Source organism: Phoca vitulina, unplaced genomic scaffold (assembly GCF_004348235.1).
Source record: "Phoca vitulina isolate PV1807 unplaced genomic scaffold, GSC_HSeal_1.0 scaffold48, whole genome shotgun sequence".
NCBI classification, from domain to species: Eukaryota; Metazoa; Chordata; class Mammalia; order Carnivora; family Phocidae; genus Phoca; species Phoca vitulina.
In genome coordinates this window covers 1,038,778-1,058,966 of record NW_022589751.1, presented here as the reverse complement: position 1 = coordinate 1,058,966, position 20,189 = coordinate 1,038,778, and the positions used below count along the sequence as shown (strand labels likewise).

The window sequence follows — 20,189 nt, the reverse complement described above, 5'->3', positions numbered from 1 at the left end:
GGGATGGCAGGTCCCCTTGCACTGTTGATCTCTTCTGAGAGTGTTCTGTACACCTTCTGCCTCAACAGGAGGGTGGCACCCCCTGAGGGACACACTTCCCTGTGCTCTCTCCAGGAGACTATTTTCCTTCACACTCATGCACCCCAGGGCCAGGAGGCGTAGGTGGTATTCTCCTCCCTGTTCCTGCACCTGTGCAGCTCCTCCCAGCTTTCCCTTTGGAGCTGCAGCTATTAGACTTCTACCTTCCCACCCCCATCATCATTGTCCCCCCTGTTGCTGCATTCCCCTGATGTCCTCACAACTCCCCATCATGCAGATCTGGGCTCCCAGTTCACCTTCCTCCTCCCCATCACCACTCCAGTCATCACTCCTGCAGCCTGAACGACTGTGTGGAGAACCCAGCCCACACCACCCTCCTCTCTCAGCCCCTTGATCTCCCACCTTTGACAGTCTAACCTCACTCCCACAGTCATCACTATCAGAACTCATCACTACCAGGAACTGACCCCCTTTGAAGTCTCAGATTCAAGCATCCCATATTCTGAGCTCACTCTTGACTTTCTGATTCACACACTCTGTTATCCCTCCTCTGCAACATGTCTCATCTCACTGACACCTCAAAACCATCAACCCCACTACCTATTTCTCCTATCCATCATCCACTTCTGTTCTTTACCTCCCTCCTGTTATGGGCTGAATTGTGTCCTCTCAAAGTCCCCAAGTTGAAGTCCTAACCTCTTTTCAGGTATTTTGGTATTAAAAGAGCAGAAAAATGGGGCAGTTGCTGGGAGAGGTTGGGAGTCAAGGGAAGTGTCTTTAGTAGGAGAGGCAAGTGTGGGGTTGTATATAGACAAGTATATGGAAGTACTCCAGTAAGAAAAATTATTAATGAGGACATTAGAGGCATGAGATTCTTGCAAAGGCAAAGGAAATGGAAATGGAAATGGAACCCAGAGAATAAGAGGCCTTTGGTTGGTACAGGGAAAACTGAAACCTGGGCCTGTGGCCGTGCTAGTGGGAACGTGAGGAGGTTCCTGACTGGTGGCTTCTGGTCTCAGATCAGGAGAGCCATGGCCATGAGCTGAGAGAGGTGGCGGTGGGATTCTGAAGACAAAAGGGAACACATGAAATAGCCTCTTGGAAAACTTGATGAGATTTATGGACTCTGTTGAGCTCATATTTAAGGGCTTGGGGGTCATACATTTTAGGAGAAATTAATTAGCATTGTTTTGCAATTTTTTGCCTCAGGTTCAGGTGACCCTCAAGGTGGGTCACCACGTTCAACCTTGGTTGGAGAATAAAACCGAGGGAGACACGGGGAAGGTATGGCAAGGGAATGGTTATAATGTGGGAATCTGAAATGAGTAAGGAGGTGTAGTAGTCTGCTTGGGCCACCATAACAAAGTACCACAGACTGAGTGGCTTAAACAGCAGACATTTATTTTCTCACAGTTCTGAAGGCTAGAAGTCTGAGATCAAGGTGTGGACATGGTTGGCTTCTTCTGAGGCTTCTCCCCCTGGCTTGTAGATGGCTGTCTTCTCCCTGTGTCTTCCCATGGTCTCCCCTCTGTGCATGGTATTGTCCTAATCTCTTCTTACAAGGACACCAGTTATGTTGGATTAGGACCTCATTTTATCTTAATTACCTCAACAAAGACCCCATCTCCGAGTACAGTCCTATTCTTAGGTATTGGTATTCCCTTGACTCCCATCTTCTCCCAGCAACTGCCCCATTTTTCTGCTCTTTTAATACCAAAATACCTGAAAAGAGTCATCTACGCTTAACTGATTCTACTCATTGACTGTGTCATCAACAATTTCTTCCTGCTGTTGGATCACACTCATTAGCATACAATCATTCATTCTTCCTACTCCCCAGTCTGATCTTGGCGAAGGTCACTGATGACTTAGGGTTGCCAAGCTCTGAGTCTCCTCTCTGTCCAGCTCTTCCTTGAGCTCTCAGCAGCATTCCAAGTGGTTGGCCACTTCCTCTTTCCCTTTGGATCTCCATGACTCATCTCCTGGTTTGCTTTTGACTTCACAGGCTGCTCTTTCTCAATCCTCTTTGCATCTTTCTCTACCTGACCTCCAAGGACCCATTCTGCTGTTTCTAGATGATCTCACCCAGGTCCATGACTTTAAATATCACTTATGTGCTGATGGCTCTCAAATTTATGTCTCCGTACTGACCTGTCTCTTGAGCTCCAGACACATAGATCTAATTTGACATCTCTACTTAGATGACTCAAGGCATCTCAAACCTGACATACTTAGAAAGGACTTCATCCTGCAGCCACTTCACCAACCTGGTTCCCATCACAGTGAATGCTACCGCCATCTAGGTTGCTCGAATCAAAAATCTAGGAATCTTTCTCACTTTTCTTTTCCTCCTTGTCACTTCTCCTTTGCAATATATCTGGAGCCCACACATGTCTTTCATCTTTACTCTCCACCCTAGTCCAAGTTGCCATTATCTTTCACATCTATACTGAAATCTTTTCCTAAATGGTTTCCCTTCTGCGGGCAGGGGCTGCTCCAGGGAGGAGGGGTCTGTGAAGGATTGGTTTCCTGCTGTGCAGATGACACAGTCAGTGCCAACCAGAATAATCAGATCTCTGAAGGAAGGCGCGTGGGCCCCTCTTCTCTGTCACGCTTCCCTCTGAAACAGCACTCCCATTCAGAAAGCCAGATCAAGTGCCATTAACAAATTAATTCCGATTAGCACAGCCCAAGCACTTAAACCTCAAGGCAATCCCGTCCAGTCCTGCAGGGAGATAGCTTGGCCTGCTAATAAAGTGGAAACTGTATTGGAAGCAGAGGCAACTGTGTGATGCCTTGTCTCTGTCCCTGGAGGGGAGAGGAGTGGGATTTGATTACACCATGGTCTCCTGAGGGAATTAACTCACTTTCCAATGATAAGTTATTAATTCCCCAACTTGGTGGTTAGGTCTATGAGGACAGGATCAGCTCTCACACCCTCCTGTGGCCCGGGCAACCCCCAATTTAGGACTGAGCATTCTGCAGGTGCCCCATGATCAAATGAAAAATAATTAACTGGTAGGCAGGCAATAAGTCTGGGGCCCACTATCATTAGTAACCCTCCATTCTTTTATTTAACAAATATAACTGGGGCCCCACTGTGTTTGGCACAGCAGATTAAAAAGTTAGTCCAAACAGATAAGGCCTCTGTTCTCCTAGAACTTAGATACTAGGGAAGGGAGGCAGATAATCAGCATGCATAAACAAATGAGAGGCTGACTTCAGAGAGTGACAAATGCAATTAGTATAAGACAACAGGACAAGGTGACAGAGGGTGTTGAGTGGGGGATGCTCTAGGGGGCCTGAGGCAGTGACACTTAAGCTGAGCTCTGGATAGTGCAAGGAGCTGGTTAACCCTGGCCAAATAACTTTCTAGGGAGAGGGATCAGAAAATGCAAGTGCCTGTTGCCAGAGAACTGGGCTCCACCACATTTTCATTCTCTCAATACCTCCAGCGTGGCCATTTTCGCCTGCTGGTTGCTCTCCTTGTGGAACCAGGCCGGGCAGGCGTGTTCCTGCTGGGCAGCTGGCTTTGCCCACAGACTGCCTGCCTGCCTGGATGCTATCCCTCCCTCCTGCCCCTCTCACTCATGTCCCAGAGCTTTGCTCAGTTCCCACCTCTTCCAATGAAGCCTTTCCAAAGCCTCCCAAGTGGAAGGGCTCCCTCTCTTGCTGAAGTCCTGGAGCACGTATTTGGTACCTGCCATCTCTATTGCTTTACATGGTGGATGCTGCATTACTGTGTACTTGAATCTGCCCCCCCCCCCCCATGCTTTCCCTTCCCCTGTCCAGTGGGCTGCTCAGGGGCAGTGTCTTCATCCTCTCTGCCTCTGCCTCCTACATTTCCCAAGCCTCACCCAGGTCCTCAGCTGACAGACACTCGGGGGAGTCTGGATGGACACCTGGCCAAATGAGAGCCTGAGACGCAGATGGAGGTGCATGGAAGCCTCGTCTCTTATCCTCGAATCTCTAATGTATGCAAGAAAGGAAAGCACTCCATCCAATTCCTGGGACCAGGACTGGCTTTGGATTTGAAAATGAGTTTCCAGAAGGATGATTTAAAAATGTTAAGACTATCACCAGCTTTCTTATGGGAATGCTTAGAAACTTTCGTAAGAGCAGTAGCCAGCCAGAAGGATAGTCAACCTGAAGATGAAAAGTGCTGGGACCGAGAAATCACGTGAAGGAAGCAGGGAACCACCCTCCCAGAGCTGGGCTCTATCCCGTATCTCCATGTGACAGCCCTCCCAATGACTCAAACCCTCCAAATGGGTACCGCCCTTGCCCACCAGTAAAGCACAACTGCTTAATTGCAGCCAGCCTTCCTCCAGCTCAAAACCTTCTCTCCCGCAATATTCCCAGGCATTCCAGGATTCCAGTGCTAGTCAGCCTCATCCAGGAAGCTAGAATATTGCCGGATGAAATATGAGGGTACAAAAGGTGCTGTCAGTTTCCAGGTGCCTCAGCCGACTTGCTGTCGGGTCCTGAGTTGGAGGGAGGCCTGAGCTCCCCATGCTATGGCAAATGGGGATGAGGCATGGTGCCCGACCCTGGAGGAAGGAAAGCCAATGGGCATGAGGATGAGATGAGCGTGGAGACGTGCTGGGCACTGCTGCTAACCTTTCACGAGGACCGTCCTGGCCTCAGCCCACTCGCTCCTCCCTTCTGACGTCAGCAGGCCGATTGGAGGCAAGCGTTCATCCTCGTTGGAAGCCATTTTGACTATCTTTCTCAACTGAGTGAACAGATCCCCCTCACTGAGACGGCGGAAATTAATGACAACATCCAAGACAAAGAACTGTGGGGGAAACAGGTCAAACACATCACTCATGGCAGCCAGCCCAAGGCAAAGGGCCTTCACTGAACCTTCACATGTGAGCGCAGATGGGGGATACTCAGGCCCAGGGATCTCAAGGTATGAGATGGCTCTGAACAGTCACTAGTTGGGGACCTACCAATGCTGTCAACTGTGCTGGACTCCAAGCTTCCCCAAATCAAAGAAGGCCAGATTAAACTTAGCTAAAATAAAACTAGCTTCTGTGGTTCTTAGTTCATGTGGAGAATTAAGTATAAATTGGTACAACTGCTGTTAGAGGGCAGTGTCCATCCAAACTAAAAATGTGCATTCCTTATGATTCAGCAATTACTCTTCTAAATGCATACTTTAGCCTAAGGCTTGGAGAAACATATACTCTTGTGCCCAGAAGATATGTGAAGGAGTGTGCAGATAAGCTGTATTTGCAATAGCAACATGGTAGAGAGAGCCTAAGTGTTTTTCAGTAGGGGAACAGCTAAGTTAAATGTAGTGTATTCATCTAGTGCACATCCACTCAGCAGTTAATAGGAATGAACTCGCTCTAGATACAGTACAGGGATAAATCTCAAACGTAATAGTGAGTGGAGAAAATAAAGCAAGTCAGCCAATAATATGCAGAAGAAGATTAAAATTGAAAACAACATGCAAAATGTTCTATCCCTATGTGTGCACATATACATGTGTACGAGTGTGTTCAAAGTGAGGTCTGTGAGCTATCAGTCAGTAGCATTGAAGCCAAAGTCATGGGCTTCGTGAAAGGTCTTATTTCTAGCCCCAAGTCAAGCTCCCTTTTCTGCCGGTTGATATGAGTACCTTGTCTCATGTCCTGAGCAGCATACTCGTGGCCTGGTCCAGAGCAGGAGCCCTGAGAGCATTTCTGGAATGGATGAATACTGCCGCATGTGGGGGCTGGGAAATGTTGAGTTTGACTTTTTAATGAAGATAGAGAAAAATTCTTGTTTGTGGCCAAACTGTCAGATGGGCTTCTGGTGGGAACAGCCAACCTAGGATGGCAGACTTTCACTGAGCTCCTATCTTAGACTGCAAATGTCAGGTGAGCTCAAGAAGAAAACATTGTAGCACAAATAGCAGGAGACTCTCTGGGGTAGGTGTCAAACCTGGGTTTTAGCAAAAACAAAAACAAACAAGCAAAATCCAAAACCCCAAAAAACCAACAACACCAAACAAAAAACCCACCAAAACCCAAAAAGCAAACCAAACCAAACAAACAAACAAAAAACAAACAAACAAACAAAAGCCCTAAAACAGCTTTTTGTCAGATGAAATAATTAGGTGGAGGCTCAATATAGAGTCTGTAGCCTGTGGGACTGGTATGTGGTCAGGAGGCCTTATGCTCAACCTGTCCCCTTGGTCCGCATGGGCCCTGGTGGGCTCCTGGAAGTCAGTGTGAAGTCCTGAGCTGCAGGGGGTGGGGTGTGAGCAGGGGGCACTGGCCAGGTCTGCTAGGCCTCCTCAGCCTTGGCCAGGCCGCTCAACTTCCTTGTTTCCTCTTCTGTCAGATGGGATTCCAAGCTCCTCTGCAAGTCACTGTAGAATCAGGCGGGATGAACACATGGAAGTGCCGAGCCTACGGCCTGGACATGGAGGTCCAGACAGTCAGTCCGTAAAGCTGTCCATCTGTCTGTGTGTGGTCTCCAGGAAGACCACTGTCTGGGTGATTCATGAGGAGTCGCTGAGGCCATGCTGGGTCTCATGAACGGCCCACCATCCATCCAGACCAGCTGACCTGGCGGGTCAGGGCCAAAATGGGAGCCCATGGAAGTCATTCTCAATTGATGGCTCTCCTCGTTCTTAAAATCCAACTCATGGGAGAGAAATGGGACTGACTAGGAGTCGAGAGACCCCACTCTGTCCTAGCTCACTGTGTATCTCCAAGAGGAGGTTGAGCATCTTTGGTGAAATCAGGACGGATACGTACTCATGCGCCCTCCCCAAGCCACAGAGGCTGCCGCAGAGAGGGGCCGCTTACCTGGTTGCAGCAGGCCACGATGACGTGCTCTGGCTCTGGCATGACACTGTTCTTCTGGGCCACCAGTGTGTCCTGGGTGTGGCCGGGGAGCCGGTAGGAGGAGAAGAGCCCATAGTACTGCTTCATACAGAGCGGCTGCCCTGACAACTGGCCCTTGGCCCAGTCGGTAGGGATGGAGTGGCTGGAGAGCGGGGAGGGAGGCAGGGATGGGAATTGGTTCTACTTGACTTGATTCGGCAAAGCGGGGCACAAAACCCAGAACTGCATTAGGATGGCTGGATTCCCCACACCTCTCCTCCACCACTTCCTCCCCCCATCTCTCTCCTTCCTTCCTCCATTCTTCTCTCCCCTCTCCCCCTTCTTTCTCTGTCTTTCCTTCCTTCTCTTCTATCTTTCCTTCCTTCCTCCCTCCTCCACTTCCTTCCCATCCTCCTCTTCTTTCTCTCTCCCTCTATCTCTTTCCTTTGTCCTTTGTCCATCCCTCTCTCCCTCTCCTCCTCCTCCTTCTCCCTCTCCCTCTCCTTCCCTCCTCCCTTTCAGGCAACAAATGTTATGGAGCACTCCTCCGTGCCAGGCACCTTTCTGGGATCTGGGGTGATAGTAGCAAACAAAACACGAGTGTCCTGTTCTAATGGGGCACAGGTCCTGGGATGTGTAGGTAGAGCAGAGACAACAAGCAGCAAGCTGAGAAATGGGAAGGTTTCGGGTAATGAGACAGGGTGACAAGGACAGGCCGTGTGAGCTGAGCCCGGAGGGTAAGAGGCAGCCCTGAGATTAACTGGGGCAGAGGGAGGGTAGGGTGTCCCATGGCTCTGCTGCTCAAACAGCGGGTGCCGCACTGACCTGTGGGAATCAGAGGGAGCTCTCAGAAAATTGTATAGCAATTTGACAGCGGAATTTTATGGATGTTGAGTCTAAAATAAAAACAAAATATGTGCCTGTGTATTTTGTACCTTTGTACCATTTTTCTGAGAATTCGTTTTTGTAGTGTTTTACATTTTATGAAATTAAAAAATACATTGGTCCTTCAGCACAGGTCATTTGAGGAGTACCTGTCCAAGCTGGAGAGGGAACCAGTGAGGTTGCAGCCAGGTACACAGGCTCAGCGTGGGGAGACCATTCCCCTCAGTTGGCAACTAGCAAGGCTGAACCCACCATCACCTCACTCCCATGACTCCTTCTCTGCCTTCCTGTGCATTCCCTAAATTCCTGATGCACATAACAGTGTGTATATGTGTGTGTGTGGGGGGGTGCATTTTAAAGAGATCATGGAAGGACAGTGCTCACCCTAGGAAAAGGACCCATTAACGGTCAGGTCAGCTGGGGTAAAAGTTATCCTGATGCTGGAGGAGTTGGGACAGGGTGGGGGGTGCGGGGGGGGCGGTAGTCCACCTTCTCTATGACAGGAGCCGGGAGCACAGAGCTGGAAAAAGACCAGGTCTCTGCCCTCTGAAGCTCCTTGGCTAGTGTGGCAGGGAGACAGATGAGTCCACAGGCTGTGCCAAATCAGGGCACTACCCTCCCCAGGCTGGCCCCATCCTACCTGTCCAGCAGGGTCTTGTAATGGAGCACACCAGAAATAAGGTTGGCTGCAAACCTGCAGAGAGAGATCAGGCCTGAGGTTCTCCTCTTAGGGGCCCAGGCTCCTTCCCTCTCTCCAACCTTCCTCTCCCTCCACTCCACACCACCCCTCCCAAGCCCAACAACCACCCCTCCCCCCACTGCTGCCATCATGCTGCTGGGAACTTCACAAGCCTTGGATTAAAATGGTCCTGTGGAGATACCTGGGAGGAGAGGACACTGGAAGGTGAATGAGGAGGAGGAGGGAGAGGAAGTTGGGAGAGGCCGAAGAGCAGGCAGGAGAAGGCTGGACGGTCAGGGGTGGGGTTCTCCCTAGGGAAGGACTGTGCTGGGGCTGGACTGGGCCAGGAACTCAGGTTTGGGGAAATCCGGTCTCCTGGGAAAAGTCAATAATTTGGTCCCCTTAGTGCTAATGAAAATGGAAGTGGGTGCTGGGGGGCGGGGGGAAGTTACCAGAGAACCGTACCACAGGACTGTGTCATCTTAACTGTCCACGGATGATGACCCTGGCTTAATTGCATCAGAAGGAAAATGCCCCCTTGGATGCAGTTTGAGAACTGTTTTCAGAGGCTGTTCATCCGTCTATCTGCACACTTCCTTCTGCCCATGGGAGGTCGGGACTGCAGGCTGCCCAGCAGCTCCACTGGGCTAGTCCCAGTGAGGAAAGAGAGGATGGGGGTCTTCCCAGCATCGCTGAGCCCTGCCCATAGGCCCAGGTAGGCCCTGCTTCTTTTGTTTGTTTTTGTTTTTCCTCTCTGAACTGTCCCCATGCTGTGGCACATTGGGTGTGGCTCTAAAAGACTCCTGTAGGGAGACCCTTCCTCCCTGCCACATCCCTGCATAAATGCTCACCCACTGCACCCCCCCATCAACATCAGTGGGCCCAGAGGCCGTTCCAGTGGCTCAGTGAGCCCTGAAATTACAGCAGATGGCAGAGGCTCTGGTGGCAGCAGCTGCGGCAAGGAACCGTTTCCACTCCCTTGGAGCCTCTGTTTAGAGCCAGGGGCTAGTGGGGGCTCGGCGGAGGTCCTCTCAGACAGCCTGGGGCAGTGTGTCCCAGTGACAAGTCCAAGCCTCAGGTCCTGTGGGGTCAGAGGGTACACACCTCCTTCAGGGGCCTCAGCCAGGTCAAGAATGCCATGGGAAGAGCCGGGGCCCGTGGCCTCCACTACTGCCCACCCCACCCCGAATAAATATGTTCTGAGGAAGACCTTGTGTTTGTCACTCACATAGCAACCTCATCTAACCTACTTCCCGGACCCATGGCCTGGACGGCCTCTGTCTCGGGGGGCGTTTGTCCTCAGAAAGCTCAGCCAAGGCACAAGCCTTGACCTTTCCTTCCAGGTCCTGGGACCAGGCTCCAGGCAGACTCTCAAGCTGTGAACCCAGGAGCATGGTGGCCTCACCTCAGCTGGTCGTTTGTATCTTGGAAGTGCTGCCGGGCAAAGATCACAGCCGGGCTGGAGTTAACAGGCAGGGCCAGGCGGTTATTGAGATACATGTCATTCAGCCAGTACTCAGACACCTGTTGGGGAGCACGGGAGGGGTGCCATTACCCCCGGTGGCCATACACACCCCTCTGAACAGGGTCACCTTGCCTGTGGAGAGCACCAGTCCCATCCTGGCAGCCCCAAGGGACGATTGGGACACTTTGTTGGATCATGCACTTCATTCATTCATTCCACAAATACACACTGAGCCCCACTTACGTGCTAGGACCTGTGGGCCATCCAGTCCACCGTGACTGACCTTCATCTTTGCCCCATGCCATCCCTCTCTTCCATCCAGGTTTCCTATTCTAGGTGTTTGGTACTTCATCCCTGTCCCCTACCCATCCTTATGTGTGTCCTGTTCCTGCTTTTCCCCCTTTTTTTGCTTCCCTGAACTTATCCCTACCTTCTGCTGCCCCATCCCTGTCTGCCATCCCTGTCCCTCATCTGTCTCCATCTCTGTACCCTGTCTTTCCTTATTGCCCAGTTTCTATCTCCTGTGCCCCCCATCTGTCCCCCATCTGTCCCCATCTGTCCTCCATCCTTGTCCCTGTCTGTCCCCCTTCCCTGACCACCACTGTTTTCCATCTCTATACCCTGTCTCTCCCCATCACCTCATCTCTATTCCCATCTGTCCCCTCTTGGTCCCCATTCCTATCTCCCATCCCACATCCTGTCTATCCCACATTTTTGCCCCTTGCTATCCCCTTGTTTCTCCTCTCTTCCCTATCCCCCCATCTGTCCCATCTTTGTTACCTACCTGCCCCTCATCCAAATCCCTGTCTCCATGTCTGCTCCCCGCCCCCACCCTGTGGGTCCCTTGTCTGCACTGCCCCCTCTTGGCGGTCTGCCCCCTCTCAACAACTCTTACCCAATTGGCTGTTTTCTCCTGTCGTTCCAGGAGCTTCTGCTGCAGGGTCTCACCAAGGCCACCGGGGGCCCCAAACCGCTGCACAATGGCCCGGCTCCTCCTGAACTGTTCCTCAGGTACTAGGTGCTGCATGCATCGCAGATAAGTGGCCAGGGTCTGCTGCAGGGGGGGGCACTGGAAGTTTGGGCAACTCCTAGAAGAGAGAGTTCACAGGCACTTGCTATGCCTGTTCTTATGTGGGGTCCATAAGACTATGCCGGTCCCCAAGTTGGTCTCCAGAGTATGTCTCCATTTGTCTTTATCCTTGTTCCCCGTCTTGGGTCTTGCCTAATTCCAGGACTTGGCTCAGCAGAATTATGACCTGAGGAAGCTTCTGTTTGTTTTTTTCTGATACCCCAGGCCTGCCCCCAGGAGGGGATAAAGTGTAGAGGAAAAGACCTTGATATTGGCACCAGACAGACCTGGGTTCATGCACTGACCATGATGCTGACAAGCCATGTGATCTTAAGCAAACCACCTCACCTCTGTACCTCAGTGTCCTCCCCTGTAAAATGGGGGTAATAGCCTCTACCTCTCATAGGATCAAACAGATCCTTTGTGAAAGTGCTTTTAAACCACAAAGAATGGGTCTAAGGTGAAAGAGATCTGTTATTGATATTGGCAGCTGGTCACTCTTAATTTAGGAGTTGTTCCCAGCTGGGGCTTCAGAAGCTAGTTTATCTCTGGACCCAAAGGGTGTAACACTGATGGAGAGATTGGCTCCTTCTTCCATCCCCTCCTTTTCCTTCTTCCTCACTGAGCTAGTCTCAGTCAGAAACCACGACTTTTCATAGTACTGATTCAAGTTTACAAAGTTGGTGGTAGGGGGCCACCTTCTTTCAGGGGTTTTTTCCCTTTGGGGTGGTGGGGGTAGGCTGTGGAGTAAAGGGACCCATTGAAAGCTTGCCTCTGCTCTGTTCCTGCTGCTGCATGGGCTGGAGCCCTCCCCACTGGCACCCTGGGCAGACAGGGACCAAGCTTGGGAGCCTGTGCTGATGAATGAATGGGAGTCCTTGCCTGCCTGGTCCTGTGTTTAGAGCTCACTGCCCTAGGGGGAGGGAATGGGAGTCCTTGCCTGCCTGGTCCTGTGTTTAGAGCTCACTGCCCTAGGGGGAGGGAAGAGGGTGTCCGTGCCAGCTATAAGCTGCTCATGCCCCAAGGAATGCTCAAGGATGAGGGTGGTCTGGGCAGCATTCTAGGGTGCTCAGCCCACTTCAAGAGAGCCAGGTCCAGGCCCCCCACCCAGCCGCTCTGGTTCCCTCTTCCTTCTCTTGTGGTCTGGGGGTCTGTGTGGAGGGCAAGTGGGCAAGCACCTGCAGAAAGCCCAGCCCAGCTGGTGGCTTTGCCAAGAGTGTCAGCAGGCCTGGTTGGAGCCCCTGCTAGAAACAGGCCACCCTTCCTCAGGGCTCTGACAGTGTGCTGGGACTCAGTGATGGGGAATCTGTGATGGGTAAAATGGAATGAGGCAGGAAATCTCGGCTCACATGTCTCAGCCCCCTGGGGCTCCTCCCCAGACTCTCCTGGGCTGCTGGTCCATGCCTGGGGCTGGAGACAGGGACATGTACTAATAAGGGTCTTTGGACACTAAGGTCTCAGGTCAGTACACATTTCATGGGCAGTTCATGTGAGCCAGGCCCTGGACTAGACTCAGGGACAATGGAGAAAGAAGGCCTGCTCTCAAGGAAGCCCCAGTCCAATGGGAGGGACATGCCATAGACCAGACTCAACAACAGAAATGTCTGTCAGCTGTAATAGTCAGGACAATGTGGTGAGCAATTTCATGGGGAGAAGCCCAAAAGTTCTGATTAGGGTTTCAAATGAAGCCCTGGGTAGAGGTGGCAAGAAGACAAACATAGCAGAGGGGCCAACACTTCGACAACCTGGAGATCAGATGTGCTGCTCCATCACTTAGGAAGATGGGGAGGGAGGACGCCTGCCTAAGGAGGGGTGGCATTGTCTTAAGCCAGTGGGGAAGATGGTGCCTAAGGCCCCAAGACTGAACTAGGGACAGCAGCTGGAGCTGGGATATGACAAGGCTTAGAGAGTTCAGTCTTACCCTAAGGCAACTCCACTGGGCTCAAAGCCTTTGGAAGTGAAACTTGGGGAGACGGAAAAGCCTTGGAAGAAGAGTACCTGGCCCAGGTCAAGGACTGTTCCTGGCCTTGGGAGTTAGGAAGCATGGTAGTCAGCAATTCTTCAACATCCCCTGAAGCCACTCCCCGCCCCTCCAGGCTCTCCCAGACTCCTCAGCTAGCTCAGGGCAGGACTGCAGCCTGGACTTCATACCCAGCCGAGGGCAGGGCTGGTGGACAGGCAAGTGCTGGGGGCCAGTCCTATACAGGACTATTCTGGAAGCAAGGGTAGGTGAGTGGGGAGAGCAGGGATAAGAAACAGGACTCCAAAAGTCACTCACAGGCTCCTCCTCACTGCTGGGAGTTTTTGCTGCCATCTTTTGGGGAGCTTTTTCCAGTATGGGCATCTTGGTGACTCCTGGCTGGGGAAGCAGAGGTGCAGACCTGGGGGCCGAGAAGCAGAGAGGCATCAGTACAATAGCCACATAGAACTGCCACGGACCCTTCACCTCCCAGAGCCTGACACTCCACCCCTACACCGTGAGGAAGCCAGAGCTGCATATGGGCCCCAATTACACAGGGCTTCATTTTAGACCTGCTCCCCAATCTCCCAACCCCCAGACCAGGCCCCTGACCACAGTGTCCTTTCTGAATTCCCAAATAGGATAGAGTGGGGTCTGAAGCAAGCCTTTAGCTGACACCTGTTCCGTAAGATTGTCACCCAGGCTCAATTGACCGCCCCAGGCCAGAGTGGGAAAGAGAGAGTTGAGCTGGCTCACTCCAAATCATGAGGGGTCCTTGGCAGAGCACTTGCTTTGTTCCTGCCTGGGACCCAACAGATACATGTTTTGCTGATTAAAATCTCTCCTACTAGGACTGTGAGCTTCTCCTGTTGTGTTCAGTGCTTCATCTCTGGGACCTAGCCGGGTGATGAGCATGGAGTAGGATCAGGGCTGGGTAGCTGAATAAAAGGAATGCACACATGCCTGAATGCATATAGGTCCTCTAAGGCTGTGGGCTCCAGGACACACTCTGGGCTGACTGGGAGCCTGGCCTGTGGCCAAGGCAGGGGTTGTGGTGGAGGACCCTGGGGCCTGCTGGATGGACTGTGACTTAGGCAATCTCTGGTTTGCAGGCTCCTAGTGTAGCATGGAAATGCTGAGGGACAGTACAGGGCAGCTGGGCAGTCCGGCCCCTGGGGGCCACCTGACTCAGCCTGGCCAGAAATGGATTAATTTTTTATTTGCAGTAGAAGTGACCTAGGACAAGAAGGCAAAGGCCTATTTTTAAGGCTACCCTCTACCCTCAGCGAACCCCCTAAGCAGAGCCTAAGAGCCACACACCTGTGATTTCCACTCACCCATCCCCGATTCACCCCCAAGAGCCTAAAGCTGATGTTTAGCCCATTTTTATCCCCCACCCCCCACCCCAGGCAAGCACAGCCCAGGTGGGGGGCTAGGCTCCAGGCACAGTTGACCCAAGGACAGAGCATCCAGGAAGATGGATGAAGCAGGATCAGGAATGGAGGAGCCTGGGGCTGCTGGGCAGGACTAGGCAGAAAATACAGAACCCACACTAACTCTGTGCCAGGATGCCACCACCGACTAAGTGGTCCCCCAAGCTGCTGAACAGCATAGTAGCTGCCCCGACACCCTGCAAAATGGAAGCAGCGGCATCCAAGTTAGGGTCCCTGGTAGGGCTGCAGAGCTTTGAAAGGTTGGTGAAGGCAAGGTCAAGTTGGTAAAGGCCCTAGTGCGACTGGAGACCCCAATATCTTGGAGAGGTGTGAGATTGGAGAGGGGTAACACCCTGGGGACCAAATGCGAGGGACTGGTCCCTGTGGGGCAGCCCCTTGCTTTTCCTCTTTGGCCCATGGGCCGGCAATTAGGAGGTGTATGTCTGTAGGTAAGTGTATCTTTCTGTCTGTCTCTGTTTGGTGCCCTCTGATCCATGCTGCCACCAGCCTGGCTTCCGAAGGCAGCCAGGAGGGGTCTCTGCTCTGCCCTGGAGGCCCAATCCCAGCTCCGCCCCCGCAACACTGGCAGTCCCTGCTCTCTAGGGACTCCCTGGGACCCAGCTCACACTTGCCACCTGAGGCTGCTCCATACCTCCAGCCCTCCGCGACAGTCGGGTGCGCAACCGCAATTCAAAGGGGTCCGGGTGAGACCTGCCAACGCCCTGACTGGGCACAGAAAGTGCAGACCTCGGCACTGATCAGTTGGGGATCCAGGAGAATAGAGAAGTAAGGATACGCACGTGGAGTCGCGGAGCCTGATGGTCAAGCCTCTCCAAGCCCTTTCCCCCTAACTTCTCACCGTCCTGCCCCCGGACCCCCAGCCTCCACTCTCGGTGGGGAAGCGCCAGAGCCGCGGAATCCCACAGTCTCCCGGCGGTTCCCCGACGGCCGCTTCGGTTCAGGACTCGGAAAATCCCGCGGATCCTGGGGCCTCTGGATCCCGGCGCGTTCCCTAGACGGAGCCTTCCTCCACCGCCCTCGGCTCCCTGCGCTCTGCTCCCCGCGCCGCGCTTCTCCAGCCCCTCTCACCTGCCCTCGGCTCTGCCGCGTTGGCCGCAGCTCCACCGCACCGAGCAAGACTGGGGGCGGGAGTGTGAGCCGGAAGGGATCCAGGGGCGCGTAAGCAGTACGGGGGTGGGGGCCTCTGTCCGCGGTAGCGGCTCCGACGTCGCCGGGTCCCCGCGGCCTCCCTACTGGCTGCCCGCGGACCGGCCGCGCCTGTGATCGCCTTCCTCCTGTTCCTCCTCCTCCCCTCTCTCCTTTTTCCTCCCTCCCTCAGCCCCACCCCGTCTCTCTCGCTCTCAGTCCTCTCCCCCACCCCCGCCGCCGCCTGCAGCGATCCCACCTCCCGGCCCCCTGCTCCGGCTCGGACAGCTTTCCGGACGAGTTTGTGTAAGGGCAGCGGAATCCAGGCCCGAGAAGGGGGTGCAGAGCATTGCCCCGCCCAGGCCCATTGCCCGCTGCCCAGCTTTCCCCAGTCCCGGCGCTCTCCCAACTCCATTATCCTAGCCCCGGCTGCGTCTGCACAACCCGGGGGAGGGTTGGGTCTGGGGAAATCTGTGCCCTCCCCGCCGTCTAGGCCAGGCTCAAATCATACAACTCCTTTCAAAATGATAATCATCATCATCATCCTGTTTGTTGATCACTGCAGGTTCTCCTTCCTTTTCTATTCCCACCCCATCCTTGCTGGCACTATGGGGCGGGGTGGGGGTGGGGGGGAGTGGAGATACAGACCTGAGGATGCTTACAGAAATGCAGCCAGAGGCAGACACTCCTCCCAGACAAAGCACTCCTCCCCCCCCCCCCCCCCCCCATATAGATCCTTACACACCAACACACACAGACAGACCCACAAAGACAGACCCTGCCCAGACAAACACACACAACAGCCCAACACGCAGACCGAGGACAGACGTGCACACACCAGCAGTGAAGACTCTCACAGGCATTGTTTAATACACAGGCGTACCCCAACTCTGCTGCCTCTCCATGCCAGAATTGGAGGACTCTTCGGCCTTCATCAGGCCGCAGGCTCCAGGACTGGGAGTGGTCTGCAAACGGGGGTCTGCAGCTCCGGAGACCCGCACTCAAGGTGGGGAGACTTCTGACAGCCTTGGCCAGCTGCATCCACCAAGGCCGGGGTAAGGGTGGGGGTAAGAGGGTGGGGGTTGGCACCGTCTTCAGTCACGACTCAGACCCGCACAGCCAGGACACAGCAAGCACACCAACTGTTACCCCACTCCTCGAAGGACAGAGCCTAGCTCTCCAACGAACAGACGAGACTGAGGGCGGACCTCTGTCCGGAACAGCTCGGCCCATACTCCTCACCGGAGCCTGGACAGACCCGGATGCCGGGCTCGAAGGGAAGCCCACCCCCGGCCTTCAGAGCTCAGAGGCTGACACCCGGAATGTTCTCAAGGGGCGGGGCCTAGCGCCCGCGGAGGGAGCGGGTCCTCAGGCTCCCCCGGGCGGCGCCCTGGGGCGCTGCGCTGGGGCTGGGAGGGAGGGGCTGTCGCGAGCTGAAGGAAGCCGTGTACTACAGGGTGTCCGAGGGTGGGAGCCTTTGCTGGGTTTGCTTTTTTTCGTATCTCCTCTACCAGGTAGCAAAAGAGCCACGGGCTTTCCGGGTGCTTGCCAGGCTCAGACCTGGATTAGGGCTAGACACCGTTCACCCTCCCCTCTGCCCTGGCCCTCTGCCCGGCCGCCCACCCTCATCAGTAAAGAGACTCGGTCTCGAACAGATATAGTTTATTGATTCGGGCCAGAAGCACCGCGGTGGAGGGGGCCAACTTGGCACTGAGAGAAACGGAAGGAAAGACAGACAAACGCACGGTTCTACACAGGGGAGCCCCGAGGTGGCGCCTCGCGCACCTCTTTATCTCTGCAGGACCGTATCGCATCGTGTGCCTCCGTGCTCTACGCCCCACTGGACGAGAGGGAGGGAGGCACAGAAAGGGTCATAGAGAGGGGATCCCGACAGGGAAGTCAAGACGGGCGAGGCTGTGGAATACTCGTCGGAAGGGGCGGGCCCTGCGCCGGAGATGGCCAGTGCTCTCACAAAGTAGCCACCTTGACCCAGGGGGTGGGGAGTGGGTGGGTGGCCTGGAGGAGTAGCGGGGCTGCTAGCTGCGGGCGTAGTAATTGTTGTAGACGTCCTCGCACTCGTCAAACGGGCCGGAAGGGCTCCGAGGAGCGCCGTCCGGGTCAGACACCGGGCGCTCACGCAGACGCACAGCATCATACAGACCCTGCGGTGGCTCATCCAAGAGCACATCGCGTTCCGAGCGGGAGCGCCTCAGGAGGCCCACGTTGCGCAGCAGCAGCAGGACGGGCGCGTAGAGCAGGTTGGCCAGGCCCATGCCAAGGCTAAGTTGCGCAAAACCGAGCGAGTGCACTATGTGGCCCGCCACTATGGGCCCGAGCGCATAGGCCACGGAATAGGAGATGTCGGCGATGGCATAGACGCTGCCGTAGACTGAGACGTGGCGCACGTCCACGAGAAAGGCGAGCGTGGGCAGCAGTGCCGTGTCAACCAGCGCAATGCCGAAGCAGAGGCCGCAGAGCGAGACCACCAGCGGTGCGAAGGAGCGGCAGGCAGGCACCACGCAGGAGCTGGCTCCGATCACTGCCAGCCCGACGGCTCCGTACAGCCACTGCAGGTGTGGGTAGCGCGCCGCCAGGCGCACGGTGAGGTAGACGCCTAGCACGTGCGGCACAAAGGCTGGCAGCCAGGCCATGCCCCTCTCCCATTCAGACGCCGCCATCGTGTGCTCCATCCACGTGGCGATGGTAGGCTCGAGGAAGGCAAGGGGGATGTTGCAGGTGGTGAGCGCCCCAGCCACCACGGCGATGTAAGGGTCCAGCATGAGGCGGTGGATGGGTGTGCCCACCGGCAGGTTGGCCCGCGCCCGCGTCACGGCCGAGAAGGGCTTGGCCACCACCAGCAGCAACAGCGCGTCGAGCAGCGAAACAGCGGCGAGCACCAAAAAGGGCACGTGCTTGCCCGCGAACTGGTAGAGAAAGCCCCCGAAGGGTGGCGCCACTAGACTTCCAAAGCTGATGAAGGCCAGCGCCACGCCCAACGCGCGACTGCGCTCGGGCTCCTCCGGATACTTGTCGGCGATCATGGCAATGCCGGACGTGTCCGCAAAGGCCGAGCCCAGACCCTGCAGGCTGCGCGCAGCGAAGAGCGTAGCATAGTCTTCCGCGAACGCGAACAGCACGGTGGAGGCGAACAAGACGCCCAGGCCGATAAGCAGCGGCACGTCGTAGCTCATGCGGTCAATGAAGGGCCCGCTCAGGGGGTTCACCAACAGCTGCAGGATGGCTTTGGAGGCAAACAGCACCCCGATCTTCACGTCCTCACTCTCCGTCGCTGTCTTCGGGGATTCCGAAGTGTTGCCCATGTTGGCACTGCCAGTGGCTGGAGTGGACGGCTGCAGGGTGGTCACTTCGGTGTTCGGGCTGGGCCTGCCGGCCTTATGCATGTGGGCAATGTAGTCGGGCACGATGGGCACGATGACCATGTACAGCATGTTGTCCAGGAACAGCGCCACGCACACGATGACCAGCACCAGGCGCCGCTGCCGCCGGGGATCCTGCAGCACGGCGCCCATCGCCTCCGACAGCTTGATGGCTGCCGCCCGGGCCGAACCCACGGGCGCCGCGGGTTCCATTGCCTCTACTCCGCCGCTTTTCCGAGGACGCCTCCGCCGGGGCCGGGCGCGGGCGCCCTGCAGTGCAGAGACCGGGGCACCGAACTTCGCGGGCGCGGTCCGCGCGGCGCAGCGCCCCCTGTGTCTCAGGTGGCTGCAGGGCTCATGGCCCTGTGTCCCGGGAAAGGCAAAGACCCTGTCCCTCGAGACGCCGCGGCTGTTCGGAGCCGAGCCCGGACCCGCCGCTGCTGGGCTCAGGGGCGGTCAGGGAAGACTGGCGCGCCGAGGGGCCAGGGCCAGAGACTGAGCACGCTGCGCCTCCGGCTCCCCGGGCGCCGTCCCCGAAGCGTTGAAAAGTCGCCCGCGCGGACCGAGGGGCATGCTGCTGCCGCCCGCCCACCCGCTCGCTCGCCCAGCCGCCGCTCTCCCCTCCCCTCGCGTCGGCTCTTGCCTCCTCCTCCGCCGCCTCCTCTTTTTTTCCTTTCCACTCGGGGCTGTGACGCGGCGAGTCTCGGCCCCCGAGTGGTGCCCCGGCCACTTGCGTCGCTCATGCTAATGCGACGTCGGCGGGGCGGGGGCCGGGGGGCGGGGCGCGGCCGGGCAGGGGTCCCCTTCCCAGATGCGCCAGGACTGGAAACCCTAGAAAGGGGGCTTGGTAAGAAAAGAGTTCTGGCCAAGCCTCTGAGGATGGATGCGCCGCGCGAGGAGCGGGCTGTCTGTTCCCCCCCGCCCCCGCCTAGTTCTAGGACCCGCGGGGTTTGGGCCCGCTCTTTCCCCCTCCCCAGAGGGTCGCGCAGCGGCCGCTCCCCACCGGCCCCGCTGGAGAGGAGGGTGCCGAGGGCTCCAGATCTCCGCCTCAGCCTGGATCTCGGCGTATAGCCGGCAAAGAGCCCCCGAGGTGAGCGGTGGCTGCGTCCATCAGTTCTCGCAGCTGAAATGTGGGGCGGCGATTGGTGGGGGACCGGCTGGGATACCCCAACCCTTTCTCTGGCCCCACCCCCTGGCCCCTTCCACCCCCGGGAAGGGAGGGGGAGACGCAGAGACTGCTGGGCCCGGTTCCGACAGACCGGCCCTTCGGGAGAATGTCACAGCAGAGAATTCCTAACTATGAGCTTCTGGG

The 20,189-nt window shown here is 55.6% G+C and overlaps 2 protein-coding genes across 2 annotated transcripts in view; both read right to left on the bottom strand.

Moving 5' to 3' along the window:
* Positions 1 to 13,323, bottom strand: part of CHAT (choline O-acetyltransferase) — a 46,129-nt gene extending 32,806 nt beyond the window's left edge. Inside the window, exons 1-6 of the mRNA XM_032432578.1 lie at positions 13,244 to 13,323; positions 10,788 to 10,980; positions 9,833 to 9,951; positions 8,389 to 8,442; positions 6,846 to 7,026; positions 4,660 to 4,837 (exon numbers count right to left, since the gene is read on the bottom strand). Coding sequence (XP_032288469.1) covers positions 4,660 to 4,837; positions 6,846 to 7,026; positions 8,389 to 8,442; positions 9,833 to 9,951; positions 10,788 to 10,980; positions 13,244 to 13,305 — 787 coding nt within the window. The 5' untranslated portion in view covers positions 13,306 to 13,323. The remainder of the gene's footprint in view (positions 1 to 4,659; positions 4,838 to 6,845; positions 7,027 to 8,388; positions 8,443 to 9,832; positions 9,952 to 10,787; positions 10,981 to 13,243) is intronic.
* Positions 13,324 to 17,536: 4,213 nt separating this feature from the next.
* SLC18A3 (solute carrier family 18 member A3) lies at positions 17,537 to 19,090 on the bottom strand. Its single transcript, XM_032432305.1, has one exon. The coding sequence runs from the start codon at positions 19,088 to 19,090 to the stop codon at positions 17,537 to 17,539; it is 1,554 nt and encodes a 517-aa protein (XP_032288196.1).
* Positions 19,091 to 20,189: the final 1,099 nt, after the last annotated feature.

Coding starts and splice junctions, on each gene's coding strand:
- SLC18A3 (XM_032432305.1), bottom strand. CDS start 19,090: ATGGAACCCGCGGCGCCCGTGGGTTCGGCCCGGGCGGCAGCCATCAAG.